This window comes from Protopterus annectens, chromosome 13.part0, assembly GCF_019279795.1.
Source record: "Protopterus annectens isolate FY-2018-M chromosome 13.part0, PAN1.0, whole genome shotgun sequence".
Taxonomy (NCBI): Eukaryota; Metazoa; Chordata; order Ceratodontiformes; family Protopteridae; genus Protopterus; species Protopterus annectens.
Genome location: NC_056747.1, coordinates 713,418,682 through 713,435,735, shown reverse-complemented (window position 1 = coordinate 713,435,735; position 17,054 = coordinate 713,418,682). Strand labels below are relative to the sequence as shown.

The window sequence follows — 17,054 nt, the reverse complement described above, 5'->3', positions numbered from 1 at the left end:
TAGTGTTTTTTGGGTTGGTCTCGTAACTTTACTTCGTTTTCTGAGGTAATGTGTCTTACAGACTGCCAAGTGAGGTACTCCTAGCCGAGTGTAACACCACTTGTTATTTTTCTCTCATTCTGGCTGTTTTCCACTATGAACTATTTGTGTAGCTAGGAAAGAGGTTTGCAGCCTGTAGGGCATCTAACCTCTGAGTTTACAGTTTGGCAGGTCTGATGAAGCAATTGCAAAAGCGCTAAGTTATCACTATTATTTATTTATATGTAGTTTTAACTGTTGAATTGGCTCCATGGATGTTCATAGTAATGCTGATAAAAAAAACATTTTTAACACTGCAGATCTTTCTGCCAACTAACTGTCCCTCAGTGGCACCCTATGGGATGTACTGTATTCCCTTAGCGCTTTTTACATTCCCTTCTCTCTTTCAACATCCCCAGTTCTGAGATTTTCTTTGTTTTCTCGATATTTAAGATCCCACCTTCACTACCATTAAATATATACTGGAAATCCTAGTGTTAGGTATATTTTGGTGTTAGTTTTTGGAAGAAATGTATATTATAATATATTTTATTATATTATATTACATTATATTATATTATGTTATATATATTCAGTTATGTGGTACCGCTGATTGAGGACCTCCTAGCCCTGTATAACACCGCTGGTATTTTCATACTGTTCTCCACTACTACCTATTCGTTTACTTAGGATATAGGTTCACAGCCTACATGGCATTCTAACCTCTGAGGTTAAATTTTGGAAGGACTGATAAAGCAATTGGAAAAGTGCTGACTTTAGGCTATTTATATGAAGTTTTTATATGAAGTTTAACCTTCAAAACTGGTTCCGTGAATCTTTGCAATGTGGATCTTTCTGTTGAATATTGGGCCCTCGGCGGCACCCTATGTGATGTACTGAATTCCCTTTACAGCCATTAACATTCCCTCCTCTCATTCGGCATCCTAGTGGCCAACATTCCTCAAGCTCCCACCTATCAGGCTCAGATTATTCTCTTCTCCTAAAAGGTTTTCCTGTCGGCACTCATCCAATAAGGTCTCCCCATCCTGAAACTCTTGGGCCCCTACCCTCTCATATTACTTCATCCAGTCACAAATACTCTAGATTTCCAGAGGACAGGGCTTACTTAGGCTGAGGCTGCTTATCCTATAGAAGTTGTTTTTACATTTTTATCAAAGGATTATCCAATCAAGAACAAGTCTATTACATTCAACACACTCTTTAATTATATAACGAAGCATTCTTATGTTAATTTGTTGACTGTAAATGCATTACACTGACAGTGTCTAAAAATACCAACTTTTAACACTTAACATTACACCAACAGCGCTCATCTGCCAAAAGGACCTAATAAAGAATATAACTAAGACCATTACAGACTACGAATGTTTTTTGTTTTCTAACTAGGCTAGGGACTTGGGCTGTGGTTTAGCTTTGTTGTTCTCTTTGATTCTTAGTTCGACCTTGTTTACAGGGCCTGCCAGTCCCCACACACCGTATCTCAGATCTAGCCACTTCAGTTGATGTATCGCTTCTCAGTGTATTGCTCAGTCATTTTCAAAAGAAAGGAGAAAACACACTTCACATGTTAGATATCCACAGATGGTTGCATTTCTATCTAGACAGAACTAAATCTTTCAAAAAATCTGACCAGATTTTCATATCCTTTTCAGATGCAAAAAAGGGCAAACCAGTTACCAAGACCACCTTAGCCAAATGATCAAGGGACTGTATTTCATTTGTTTATGAATCCAAAGGCATTCCTTTACCTCAACATGTTAAGGCTCACTCTACTAGATCTACACCAACTTTTCAAGCCTTTTGGGCCAAAGTTTCATTTGACAATATTTGTTCACCTGCCTCCTGGTCTAATTTTCACACCTTCATTTCCCACTACAAATTGGACATAGTGTCCAGAAGTAGAGCAGCCTTTGGTTCTGCAGTGCTCCAGACTATCCTTCCATGAAGGCCACCCAAGGTTTTGTTGTAGCTGGGGATTCTGTTCTACAGGCCAAGGAAGAATGAGAAGACGACTTCAGATAAAGAAGTTGTGTACTTACCATAACCTTCCATCTGCGTTGTCTTTCTCATTCTTCCTCGATCTTCCCTCCCTCTTTACCCCAGTCTCTTGGGGCATGACCTGACAGATGTGTTTATAGGAACCTCTGTTCCTTTGTTGAGCTACTATTCTTTCTCTTTTCTGTGTTTGTAGTTTTCAGAAGTAGTTGTACTTTGCCTGTATAGTTTATTCTTAGCAAACATAGTAACAGCAAACTCGATCTGAGGTAACAGGGGGAGGGGGGAGTGAGGCATTATGGGTAGGGGAGGAGCTCGAGCTTCAGAGTCTAAGCTTTTGGAAAGTGTCCGAGTCATATCTGAGGTCTGATCCAAACCCACAGGTTGAGGAAGAATGAGCAAGACAACACAGGTGGAACATTAAGGTAAGTACATAACTTCTTTTTATTAGTGGTTATTTTAATGCTGACTTTCTGTAAATAATTATAAACTGCCTGTTTTTTCTCATCCCCTGCCACCACACAAACACACACGCACACACATACACACAGCAAAGAATGAAAGAAATTTACACTAACCCCGTACTTCAAAGACAGGTGTATTTATTGTCAGAAAATGTGACCTAATGCTAGCTTTCATCATATGGCAGATATTCTGGTGGCCATGGCTTAATTATTGTTAGAATAATAGAGTAGAATGTTATTCCATTTGCAAGAGTGTGGTGAGAGTATATGAAGAAGTGTAAATATACCTACTGAGAGCTGAGTAGGTTTTTACTTGAAAACTTGTTAGAACTGTTCAGAGTCATTTTTCTGCATGCATCAATTCCCAAAATGTACTTCAGTTTAATGGAAAGAAACAATGCATAAAACACGGGAAGAGTAAAAAAAAGTTAAGGGGATTAAAAATATAGATTATTGTGAGTTAAGAGCTGATGTATGTACACATCTAACTTGCGAGGTGTTGTGCAGCTCTGGCATCCTCTTTCCCACCACCTCAGTCAGGTAACCCTTTGCTGTTTTAGACTACTGATGTTAGAGCATGATTAGCAGTGTGTCCATTTCTTTGGTGAGAGTGAAAGGAACCTTAGTGACAGAAATTAACATTTGGCTGATCACAAAATGTTGAGTATTGGAACGTCACTGTCAAGGACTTCCATCATACAGATGACATTCTAGGACTGAATTTTTGGACTGAGATTAATTGACGGTTTATCTTTATTCAGGAGTAAACAAGTTAAAATGGTATCTTCAGGAATCATACATTTACATTGCTTGGTAGTGTTTCCAGTTTTGTCCATATATTCTTATGATGTATTTTCTTTCTAGGTATGATGATTGTTGCTTCATGCACCTCTCTGATCTTTGCATGACCTTTGACCTACAGTGGCTGTGCCATGGAAATCCATATGACCACCATAGTGTCACACTTTGCTCACCAGAGTTTCTAACTGATTTTCAGTCTCTCCAGATTCACGACTCCTATCGTGCATTTAGATCAGAGAACTTGAACCTATCTGTGAAGATGGATCTTTCACGTCACAAAACAGGTAATTTTTACTTTGGAGGGTTCTTTCTTTCATTGTAGATATCCAAAAGTAAAATACAGTAAACTCTCAATTAACCGGAACTCAAGCAACCGGTCAAAAAAAAAATCAAAGAAATACTTAAAATTTTCGTGTGTTGTACTTTGCCCCCTCCCCCGCAGAAACATACCTTAGCTTTTTAGAGTTTTAAAAAGGAAGATATAAATAAATTCCCTCTCCCCAGACAACACAGGTGGAACATTAAGGTAAGTACATAACTTCTTTTTATTAGTGGTTATTTTAATGCTGACTTTCTGTAAATAATTATAAACTGCCTGATGTTCTTCGTTTTCCATTGCTGCAGTCCTTACTATTGGGTATAGTCCGCATCCAGTCGGCCCGAATACCAGAGTATAAGGCTGACGTCGGTCAGGCGCATTAGACTGGCGTCAGTGCGTCAGGGTACTAATCGCATGACCGGCGTCATATCCTCAGTCTTTTGCGGCGTGGTCCGATGCAGAAGCAGTTTTGCGAGTGCAGGTTGGCGTTCTGAAATATTTCGAAACCGGAGTTTCAGACCCGAATCAGAGTTGGCTAAGTACCCGTTGGGAACATTTTGGTTTTCTTGCCTCAGTATTTAACGGATGTCAGAAAAAGTGAATAACTGTATTTCTTGTGGGAAACAAATACCTCATAGGGATTACCATACATTGTGTATACCTTGTTTAGGGCCTGAGCACGGCGTTGTTGGTTGCGCTCTTGTGCTAGGTTTAACAAACGCACTATTAAGAGGAGGTTAGACTGTGCCAGATTAGTGTTTGGGAAGCGTTGCAATTATAAAATGCCGTCGGATGCTCCGGCGCACGCTTCGTCCAAGAAGCGCAAGGACAAAACAGCGAAGCCTAGGGTTGATGAACCGGCGGTCCCGGGCGTCGGTTCTTTAGGAGGCTCAGTGGAGCCTGAGGTTTTTCCAGGAGTTTCTATGGAATCTCAGGCAGAAACTTTACTGTTACAGGATGTACCCTCTCAGGAGGCAGGCCAGGCTGAGGGGGCTTTTCAGGTAACTATTCTTCCCTCTCTTCCCAATGTAGTTAGAGCCTCTCCTTCTGTTGCCAAAACTTCTTTTAGAGGTAGGCCAAGTTCAGCTTCAGTAGGGGCTTCTCCTAGCATTTCGGGTTCTGTACCTAAGAAACATATGCTTAAAATGGCAGAAGATTTGATTACTATGATTAGAGGTTCTATGGGCCCTCCTGATAAGAGGCCTAGGGTGGAACCAGAGTTTGACAGTTTTGAACAGGGTTCAGGGGCTTCTGAGTCTTCTGCGGAAGATTTGCAGGAGTATCCTCATTATTCTGATTCTGATGTGGATGATGCCACTCCTTGGCTTCTCCTCCTGAGGATTTTTCATTTTCAGAGACTCTGCATTCCATGAGGGAGCACTTTAAATGGGAAGGCCAGGACTACTCTGATTCAGGAAGAGGCTTAGGGAATTCTTGTTTTACCCCAGCATAGGCCCTTAGCTATACCTCCTGTGTTAAATGTGGTGGAAGATGTTTTGCAGAGGCTTCCCTGAACCCTGATTCTTTGCCTCCTGCTCCTGTTAAACCTGATAGGTACTATAGGGTGCCCGAAGCTCATCACGTATTTGTTTAAGAGTCCTAGGGCGGACCCAGACACTGTTTCTCAGGGGCCTAAAGGTGTTAAGGCCTCTGTGGTTAAAAATCCTGTTCCCACTGACAAAGAGGCAAGGGCGTTGGATAGGTGGGGTAAGAAAGTGTATACTTCTTCCACTCTAGCCATGAGGCGTTGAATTGTCAGTTTCACATGCTGAAATATCAAAATTATCTCCTTTCACAATTGAAATCTAAGGTGGATGCTTTGGCGGAAGGTATTGATTGTAAGAATTGCTGGATTTAGTTTATGTGTCTGAACAAGTGGGCAAGCATTCTTTGCAATGTGGTTTTGATGCTGTGCAGGCCTCCTCGAGGGTGGCTGCCACTAGTTCTGTTCTTGCAGGCATGCCTGGTTGAGGATCAAAATTTGGCTGAGCATGTTAAGACAAGGATTTTGGATGCTCCTTTACAGTCTGATGTGTTGTTTGGTTCACCTGTGGAAGCAGTTTTAAAGAAAATGGAGGACAAAGCTAAGTCTATGCAAACTGTTAAAGATTTTTTGCAGGTACAGCCACTGAAGTTTAGTAGAAATTGGCCTGCTAAGGGGTGGACATATCCTGCTTATGATTCCCAGTCTAGGGGTAGGTCTAGACGTGGTAGGGGCAGGGCTCAAAGTTCTTTTAGGCCTAGAACAGGGAGTTCACCTGCTCAGACTTCTGGTGAGGGCAGGGGTCAGTCCTTTCGTAAACAGACCCAATGACCTGCCTTTTCAGCTGCCAGTAGATTCTCGTCTGGCAGCTCCTTTGGGAGGACGACTGTCTCTTTTCAAAGAAAATTGGGATTTAATTACTCAAGACAGATGGGTGTTGGACATCATTCACCACGGTTACAGATTTTATTTCCATACAATGCCCCTTTCAAAGGCATGCCAGGCGTTCCTCCTCCACAAAGAAGAGAGGCTCAAAGCAAGTTTCTCAGTTACTCCAAATGGGGCCATTCAGCCAGTCCCTGTATCAGAAAGGGGCCTAGGATTTTATTCTCATGTTCCTAGTACCGAAGAAGGGGAACACGTGGAGACCGATTTTGGATTTATCTCTCCTCAACACTTATCTGGACATTCCCAAGTTCAAGATGTTGGCGTTACAACAGCTTTTACCCCTGCTGGGCAAAGATCACTGGATGGTAACTTTAGATCTCAAGGAAGCTTACCTTCATGTGCCTATCAGGCTAAGTTGCAGGAAGTATCTGAGGTTTCGAGCTGGAGATTCTCATTATCAGTTCTCTGCATTGCCCTTTGGCTTATCTACTGCCCAGAGTATTCACAAAGGTTCTGGCTCAGTGATAGCTTACTTCAGGCTACAAGGAATTCAAATCTATCCTTATTTAGGCGACTGCCTGCTTCTGGCTCAAGAAAGGAAGACCTTCTACAGCATCTGGAATATGTTATAGCAGTGCTAAGATGCCTAGGGTATTCTGTGAGCGAAATAAAGTCCAGTCTAGTACCCTCTCAAGACATGTGCTTTCTGGGTGTGAGACTGAATACAGCAGCCCAGATGACCTTTTAACCCCGGACAAACAAAAGAGTCTATCACTTTACTTCCATCAACTATCTCATCAGTCCGTGCTGACTGCAAAGACAGTCCTTCAAGCATTAGGGTTCATGGCATCTTGTATTCTGGTGCTTCCCAATGCCAAACTGCATATGAGGAAGTTACAATGGTATCTCAAAATGTATGGACACAGCACTGCCAGGATTTAGACACTGTCATTCAAATAATACCTTGCCTTCAAAGAGAATTTTTGTGGTGGGCTCAGGAATGTCACCTAAACAAGGGACTCTCTGTGACCCGGCCAGAGGCGAGTCAGATTTTAACGACAGATGCCTCGGATTTTGCTTGGGGAGCTCATCTAAATGGAAAGTGGATACAAGACAAGTGGCCTGCCAGACTACAGCATCTCCATATCAACATGAAGGAGATGTTAGCAGTCCAGTTCGCATTACTGGCTTTCAAGGAGTTACTTCTTCCAGGGCAGGTGTTGATTCTAACAGACAACACAACTGTCATGTGGTACATCAACAAACAAGGGGAACACATTCTTATCCTCTATGCAGGCAAGCAATGATTTTATGGGAGACTGCTACGCTTGCACCTAACTCTTCAGGCAAGGTTTCTGCCAGGAGCACAGAACTCCTTAGCAGATGTGTTAAGCAGACAAATCATGGATCCCCACAGTGGAAACTGGATCTTCATGTATTTCAGAAATTGACAGTGTCATGGGGAACTCCAGACATAGATCTGTTAAGCTTCTCCACTAAACCACCAGCTGCCACAGTTTTGCACAAAGGGGTTTCATCACACAGCTTGGAAAGTGGATGCTCTGTCTTTCAGTTGGACAAACCTTCATGTGTATGCCTTTCCACCTCTGCCTCTTCTTCCAAAGGTACTGTTAAAGGTCAGACAGGACAGGCCAAGGATGATTTTGATAGCTCCAGATTGGCCTCGGCAACACTGGTACCCACTACTACGGAGTCTGGTAAAGAAGCCTCCATGGCCTTTACCTTTGATTCCACATCTGTTATCCCAGAAGGGCGGTCATCTGCTCAATGTCAAGCTTCACTCTCTTCATCTGACAGCCTGGCATATTCTGTGTTGAAACACAGCAGGTCTCAACTTCCTCACCAAGTTTTAAATGTGATTATGGAAGCTAGAAGACCTAGTACAAGGAAAGTGTACGCGGAAAAATGGAAGAGATTTTTATTTTGGAGTAAAGCAAAGAATTTGGAGATTTCTGAGCCTAATTTGAGTGTGGCTCTTCAATATCTTACTGAGTTACTGGACAAGGGTCTGTCCTTCTCTTCCATTAAGATTCATGCTGCAGCAATCTCAGCTCACTATGATTGTGACCCACCATTGTTTCGCATCCTTTGTTCAAGCAGTTTCTTAGAGGGCAAAGAATATAAGACCCCACGTAAAGCTCCTACTCCTGCTTGGGATCTCAATTTTGTGTTGGAAAAACTTACTCTACAACCTTTTGAGCCTGCGGCTACTGCTGAATTGAAATATTTGTCATGGAAGACTGCTTTTTGTTGGCTATTACTTCTGCGAAGGGTGTCTGAGTTGCAGGCCCTTATGGCAGTCGAGTCCTTTTTGATTTTCCATAAGGATAGGGTATCATTACGTACTAATCCTTCCTTTATGCCTAAGGTGGTTTCTAGTGTGGCTTTAAACCAAACTATTCATTTGCCTACTTTTTATGCAGACCCCCAAAATAAAAGGGAAAAGATTTTGCATACTTTAGATGTACACAGGCAATTGCGTTATTACTTAAGCAGGACTAAGGATTTTAGGCAGTCTCAGCAGTTGTTTGTTTCTTTTGCTTTGAGTTCAGGGCAAGCCTGTGTCAAAACAAACTATTTCTAGGTGGATTGGCTTTTGCATTGCATTTTGTTATTCCCATCATGGCAAGGAGATTCCAGCTGGGATTAGGCCTCATTCCACTAGGGCTACTGCCACTTCAACAGCATTTCTACGGGGTGGCAACTAAGGATATTTTGGAAGCAGCTACTTGGAGTTCAGTGCATACTTTCTCTAAGCATTATCACCTTCCTATCTACTCTAAGTCTAGGGCTGGTTTTGCCACAGCTGTTTTGCAAGGCATGTTGTCAGCTCCTGCTTCTTTATGATTTGCCAGCCTCCCTTACCTCTGCTTTGGGATTCTACCCAATAGTAAGGACTGCAGCAATGGAAAGCGAAGAACATAGTACAGTTTTGTACCTACCATAAATGTAGATGTTCGAGGATTCCATTGCTGCAGTCAATTTACCCTCCCTCCTTCCCTCTGTGTTTAGGGGTGGTTGTGTAGGTGAGTTTACATGCTTATATTTTTGTATATATTGTTCATGTTTTTGGTGCAGGTATTTTGGGCCTTGTCTTTTAGGGTCTTCTGACATCTGGGGCAAGAAAAGACTGAGGATATGACGCCGGTCATGCGCATTAGTACCCTGACGTACTGACGTCAGTCTAATGCGCCCTGACCGACGTCAGCCTTATACTCTGGTATTCGGGCCGACTGGATGCGGACTATACCCAATAGTAAGGACTGCAGCAATGGAATCCTCGAACATCTACATTTATGGTAGGTACAAAACTGTACTTTTTTCTCATCCCCTGCCACCACACAAACACACATGCACACACATACACACAGCAAAGAATGAAAGAAATTTACACTAACCCCGTACTTCAAAGACAGGTATATTTGTTGTCAGAAAAGGTGACCTAATGCTAGCTTTCATCATATGGAAGATATTCTGGTGGCCATGGCTTAATTATTGTTTATATTAGAATAATAGAGTAGAATGTTATTCCATTTGCAAGAGTGTGGTGAGAGTATATGAAGAAGTGTAAATATACCTACTGAGAGCTTAGTAGGTTTTTACTTTAAAACTTGTTAGAACTGTTCAGAGTCATTTTTCTGCATGCATCAATTCCCAAAATGTACTTCAGTTTAATGGAAAGAAACAATGCATAAAACATGGGAAGAGTAAAAAAAAGTTAAGGGGATTAGAAATATAGATTATTGTGAGTTAAGAGCTGATGTATGTACACATCTAACATGCGAGGTGTTGTGCAGCTCTGGCATCCTCTTTCCCAGCACCTCAGTCAGGTAACCCTTTGCTGTTTTAGACTACTGATGTTAGAGCATGATTAGCAGTGTGTACATTTCTTTGGTGAGAGTGAAAGGAACCTTAGTGACAGAAATTAACATTTGGCTGATCACAAAATGTTGAGTATTGGAACGTCACTGTCAAGGACTTCCATCATACAGATGACATTCTAGGACTGAATTTTTGGACTGAGATTTATTGACGGTTTATCTTTATTCAGGAATAAACAAGTTAAAATGGTATCTTCAGGAATCATACATTTACATTGCTTGGTAGTGTTTCCAGTTTTGTCCATATATTCTTATTATGATGTATTTTCTTTCTAGGTATGATGATTGTTGCTTCATGCACCTCTCTGATCTTTGCATGACCTTTGACCTACAGTGGCTGTGCCACGGAAATCCATATGACCACCATAGTGTCACACTTTGCTCACCAGAGTTTCTAACTGATTTTCAGTCTCTCCAGATTCATGACTCCTATCGTGCATTTAGATCAGAGAACTTGAACCTATCTGTGAAGATGGATCTTTCACGTCACAAAACAGGTAATTTTTACTGTGGAGGGTTCTTTCTTTCATTGTAGATATCCAAAAGTAAAATACAGTAAACTCTCAATTAACCGGAACTCAAGCAACCGGCCAAAAAAAAAAAATCAAAGAAATACTTAAAATTTTCATGTGTTGTACTTTGCCCCCTCCCCCGCAGAAACATACCTTAGCTTTTTAGAGTTTTAAAAAGGAAGATATAAATAAATTCCCTCTCTCCCCAACCTGAGAACAAGTCAAGCTAAACAAATAGTATAGGGTACAGTATTAGTCAGGCCTATTTTTAATGGTAACTCTCAAGAAACCAGAAGCTACAGTTATCTGTCATGTACCAATCCCCATGGGTGCTGATTAACTGAGAGTTTACTGTATATGAGTGTTTGGATAATTTCGCTAAGAGACGAAGTGGGAAAGACATCTATAAATTAAAGTGGTCATAAAGAGAGTTGTGACGGTCCTTTGACATTTGAGAAATACGTGATGGGGTCTTGTATTTTCCTTACTTCTTTAAGGAGTCATTTTTTTGTGTCACTGGCCACTGTTTTTGATTAACCATAAACAGGAATATTTCTTGTATGTCCATTGCTCACCATTTGATATCAGTAAGAATAATTGCATTTTTGTGCTCCTACTCACTGACCTCATTACATCAGGGGCGACCAGCCACCCATGCTATCTATTATTTATATGTTGTATAAATTTGGGGAGATTCATGAAGATTGGAAGCATGCGCTTATTACACCTGGGGGAGTAGGACAAACAAAGAGTCATAGAGACCCTTAAGTCTACTTTCATGTTGTGGAAAAATAATGGAGAAGGCAATATTGGTTAAGTTATTGTCATAAATGGAAAGGTTGGGTGGGACTTGAAGCCATGAATCGGCATGCATATCTTGAAAATAGATCTGTTACCTGTAACATGATGTTCTATAACAATATAATAACATCTATGAATGAAAAATTATACTGTTATGTAATTTATATAGATTTAACTTCAGCATTTGACAAGGTCATACACAAAACACTGCTCAGAAAATTAGAGCAACTAGGTATATAGATGGCAGTATCATACAGCAATTGGACAGGCAAAATTCATGGTTACAGTCAGGGTGTCTCACAGGGCACTGCCCTAGGCACATACTTGTTCAGATTGTGTCTTTCAGCTCTATCTTTTTTATGTTAGGTATCCTACAGTCTGTGTGCATATGACTTGAAATTGGGTAAACTGATTTCATGTGTTAGACAGGGCATTTGTGCAAAAGAACTTGACTTAATTGACCATTTGGGCACAGGATAATAATATGCTGATAAATACATCAAAAACAAAACATATGACATTTGGGAGACCTAAACTGAAAGGTGTAAATATTTAATACAGCACTCTGTCATTGAAACTGTAGATTTATGTAAGGACCTGGGTATATGGGTAGATCCAGCTTTGAGTTTTTCTAATCATATCAACCAATTGGTTAATGATAGTTATAGAACTATAGGTTGTATAAAAAGATTTATAAAGTCTAGGAAATCAGAATTGATGTCTTTGTTTGTTAGCTACATTAGACCAAAACTTGAGAATGGAATAACAATTTGGAAACCTTATATGAAAACAAGAGTGGGTAAACTGGAAAGAGTACATTGGAAATATACAAAGAACATCCATGGATGTGCAAATTTAAGTTATTATGAAAGATTAAAATAGCTGAACTTCTACAGCATCTCACATAGATATTTGAGAGGAGACCTTATTCAGGTATATAGGGCATTTAGAGACAGTTACCGCCGGGAATGATTGGGATTATCAAAAAGTAGCAGGGAATCAGGCAACCTATGTAGAAGATTCTACAGGAATTAAAAGTGTACTAACTGCTTTTCTGAAAGAGTGGTGGATGTGTGGAATAGATTACTAAATTATGTAAAAGAAAGTACATGTTTAGATATTTTTAAGAACAGCCTGGACACTTATTATGAGAATGACTGTTCTGGTATATTAGCAGGCTAGAATGGCATTAATGCCCTTGCTTGAAATATTTGTATACTGCTCATTCTTTCCCTAGAGGGGTGAAAGCTGGGTGGTAGACCCTCTCACCCATCAAACTTTGGTATGGGAAGATTTTATTTTTTCTTTGTTACCCAGTTATTTCTTCTGCATTTCACTTGACATCCACAAATGTTGAGATGACTTGGGTACTTGGATTCATGTGCTTTTAACCTACTTGCATTTTACTTGACTCATCTACTCTTTTTGCAGTACCAGTCTATGACTTGATCACTTCTGTTGAGAAAGGCAGTTCAACTGTCAGCCATTGGGGAAGACCCCTCGCTGTGGAAAAAGCAATATACTAGTCACCAATTTTCCTTGACCACCTCTTCCTGGCTGGATATCTAGCACTCAGGCTGTTAATGAAGCCCTAGTTGATGGTGTCAGAGACAGAAGTGTTCCATTTGTACCTTCAGCTGGTCTAGTAGTATACCATTGAAGACAGTCATTCTGTAGAATTGTTACATGTTCATACTTGAGGGATGAATGTGCTTTTATTGCTGTCATTAACCATGTCTTAATTCTGTCATAGAGGCTTCCCAGCCACGTATTCTGTTGTATAGCAGTACCCTCCGCTGGATGCAGAACTTTTGGGCAACATGGACTAATGTGTCTCGACCAATCTGCCGTGGCAAACTCTTTAATAATATGAAGCCAAGCAAGAAAAAGCTGGGACAGCATTATAAGGAGTTGTCATACACAGCACTTTTCCCAGAACTCCAGGTATCATTCCTCTTTACTTGCATGTTGATGGCAACTGATATAAAATGGCTGGAGGTGTGGAATATCTAGGAAGGATGCTGATGGTTTAAGAGATAGATATGTCTTAGTGTTTCATCTTGGAAATACCAAGGTCCTGTCTAATCATCTATAATACTAGACTTAGAGTTGTCTGTGTGCACGTGCTACTATCACACTGTTGAATATTCCTCATGTGTGGCTATGTAGTCACAATTAACTGCTAAAATCTTTTAATTTCATCTGAGCCCTCTGTGATGCTCTCCCTTCACACTTAAATGTAAATGATAGTTCACATAATGTAATGTTACACAGTGCATTTTTTATTTTAAGTATAAATAGTATTATCTTCAGGGGACTTCACTGTAGCAGTAGATCATAACGTTTGTATTTATTCAATTCCTATATCCAGTTTTCTGGTCAGATTTTGCTCGGTAGTTATCTTTCCTCTGAGGACCAAAGTATGGCCCTTATCTCGGTAGGCACTAATGCATATTATGCAAGACTTCACTCTGTCCAGTTTTCTAACTGTTCTGAGATTGAGTGGTACCTTAGTTGTGCCAGAGAAAAAAATTAAATGCACATTGGCTCTATTTACCTTTGTTGGTCTCTTTTTATTAAAGTTTTCTTTAGTTGCATTTAGCATATTTAAAAACATCTTCAAGGCATTGTAGAGTTATCAGATTATGTTGTGTAAATCTATGAGTAGTACTTTTTTTTTTTAAGTATTTTTCTCTGAAACTTAGGCAGAACAAGCACAATGTGTGGAAGTCTTCTGGTGCTTTTGGTAGGAGAAGAGGAAATGCACAAGGGGGAAAAAAACTTTCTTGTGAAGCATGAAAGTCTTCGCATAAAGGAGGTATCTAAGACCTTAGAGTCTGGTTATGTAAATGTTTCAACAAAATTCATAGATGAAGATTTATCTGATATGGTTGTGTCCCATGAACAGGGGCTTTTACAGCCTGTCCTAAAAGTTTGTAAAGATCCTCCATTGACTTTGGTGCTTTATTCATGTGAAGTAAAGCAAGCAACTATGTTATTACCTATGTCTGCCATGCTGCAGATTGTTTTGGAGGACTGAGAAATTCCATATCAGGACTGCACGGTTGTTGAAGTGCCTTCTACAGTAAAAGTTAGAGGCTGCCTTGTTCATTGATGAAAGGTTTTTGGCAAAAGAGTAGGGGACCTGTATCAATTGTCTTGCAAGGCCAGAACATTTGTCTTTATGCTCACTTTATACAAGCCTACATTGTTACCTGCAAAAGTCCAAGATGAGAAAACATAAAGTGAAGCCATTCTCTTTTTTCTTCTGTGAGTGAGGAACAGTTTACTTCAGCCCTCATACGTTTTCCATGATGCACTGTTTCTGATCACAAGGATACAGCTTCACAGTCTTGTAGCAGTTCACCTGAAGAAATTATTGCTTGTAACACTGTAAATTATATTGGCTTTGTATAACTTGCCTACTACAAAGTTCTCTTCACCTACATGCAGCATTTACCAGAATGTGTGGCTAGGATTCTTCTGATTTTTAGACCTTTCCAACAAAGGGTAAAAAGTTTGCACAGACAAACCCATTCAGTAAAAAAAACTGCAAGAAAGATTTACCCGACCTAGTCTTCACTTTGCAATACTTTAAACTTCCTTTAGTGGAGGTCCATGGGACACATGCAAATGACCCCTTAAAGACGTGCAAGTGTTTCAGCTGCATGGCTTCTGAACACCAGTGACTTTTTACTTTTTAAGTTGTCATTGGCGCATAATAGGTAGTTCACATGTTCCTCTAGTTCCGTTTAGTAGGCCATATAAGTTCACCAAAGCCCCTATGTCCATATCTTCCTGCTCCACAAAATTGTAATGAGTTCACTATTGCCAGTAATGCCTCCTCCTTGGGCAACAAGCACTGTCAGGCACACCAGATTGCAGTGCTTTGACAGTAACCGTTTCAAATCAGAAAAATTAGCTGTTGCCCTGAACATGTCAGCATAAGCAGTCAGAATCCTTTTATTGTTAAACAAGGTATAAATTACAGAACAAAAATGTCCTGTAACAAAAATAACAAACTGGTTTCAGCTTAACAGCCTTCTTAAGTGTGATTAGCTAATCAGACTGAAGAAGGCTGTTAAGCCAAAACCGGTTTGTTATTTTTGTTACAGGACATTTTTGTTCTGTAATTTGTACCTTGTTTAACAATAAAAGGATTCTGACTGCTTATGCTGGCCTCTTGTGTTTGATTTACATTGGTTTGGCCGAGCATACCGTACTTGCGAGGAGTTCTGTTTGTTTTCCCTGAACATGTCCACTGATTGCAAAGTGGCTGGAAATGGCTATGCTTGCCCTTTAGGTTCATAAGTACTTAATACACTGTTTGTCTGTGAGGATCATAAGAAACTTAGCCTTACATTCCCATGGTAGTTTTTACCCCTTATATTTTGCATACATGTAACCCAGAGATAATGAGATAAGAGATGATGAGACATTTACATGTTTCCCCTAACCATGATGGACAGGGTGATAAACAGGGGGTGAATTTGGAGTTACCCTTCCATTCATCCAAATTTCATTTGAGTAGACTAAGGTAAGTACATTGCTTTATGTGAAGTGGAAGATGATTCCATAAAAGCAGTATTCTCTGTGAAACAAACTAGTCCCTCCAACATGTTCTGTTTATTTTGCAAAAGAGTTTGAGATCCCTTGAGTGGGTATTAATGGTACCCGTGGACTTGCAATGTGCAATAGGTCTGACACAGTAGGGCTGTCATTCTATATGCAAGGCAGAGGTTGCCTGTATAATACTGAAAAAAGGGAAAAAGCGTTGAGACAGTCTACTTAGTTTTTATGATTTAGGCCCTTGATTTATGTAATGAGAAAGCATTGTGGTTGTTCCATTTGTGACATGTGTTTGAGTGTGTACATACTGAAAAGGGGCATTATACTGAATGATCTACCTGATTTGTTCCTAGTATAATGGAACATTTACATCCCTGGATCTGGACTCCGTACTTTTAGATATAAGCTGTGCAATGAAAAAGGACTTATTTACAACAGTAAATGCATGGTGATCAAAGCACAGTTCATTGTCAACATAGGTTCCCAGGTCCCTAACTATGCAATCAATTTTCAGAAGTGTTTGTCAATGTGATATTTACAAGGGGAGTCATGCTTTGATAAAGGATATGATTGTATGCCATTTGATGTTTAGTTTTAGTCCATGTTTATTGACACCAACTGTATGTTTAGGGCAGGCCTTCTTGGAGGATCTTGATGTCCTCTGAAGAGTTCATAATGGCACCATGTTTTCAGTTATCTACAAACTTGACCAGCCACAAACTCTTAACATTGGCTGTGACCTCCAATAAATAAATACCAAAGAGGAGTGACCCTTGGGCTACACTGCTAGTGAAATGTCTTTTTTTAGGAGGTATGGCCACCCACCCAAACTTCCTGGATTCTGTTTGTGAGAGTTTGCTAACCGAGTTACACAGAGATTGGCATTTAGCTTGTAGAGTTTATCTAAGATACTTGTTTGTGGGATACTGTTGGACACCTCTGTCACACCTGCATATTCAATGTTCACTGTTTGCCCTCGTCTATTGCTTCAAACAGGTTAAGTAGACAGGACTTGCCCTTGATTAATCTGAACTGCGTTGGATCAGGAGACTGTAGGTTACCTATATTCTTATGTATTAACTCCACAGTGATCCCTTTCATAGTTTTACAACTGTTTTAAATAATCTATGCAACCTGCACTTACTTACCATTCTCCGATTCTGAATCACTGAATGTGGGAAAAGACATTCCATTAGCATATCATCAGCATGTCATTCGAACACTTCTGCTTGCACACATGTACAACATTGCACTGTAAAGCACACTGCCTTTGTGTCTGCA

At 40.2% G+C, this 17,054-nt stretch overlaps 1 protein-coding gene across 1 annotated transcript in view; it reads left to right on the top strand.

Annotated features, from left to right (window-relative positions):
• The window catches only part of KIAA0100 (KIAA0100 ortholog), a 2,229,983-nt gene that overhangs the window by 1,346,068 nt on the left and 866,861 nt on the right, over positions 1 to 17,054 (top strand). Inside the window, exons 20-21 of the mRNA XM_044054400.1 lie at positions 3,363 to 3,583; positions 12,958 to 13,148. Coding sequence (XP_043910335.1) covers positions 3,363 to 3,583; positions 12,958 to 13,148 — 412 coding nt within the window. The remainder of the gene's footprint in view (positions 1 to 3,362; positions 3,584 to 12,957; positions 13,149 to 17,054) is intronic.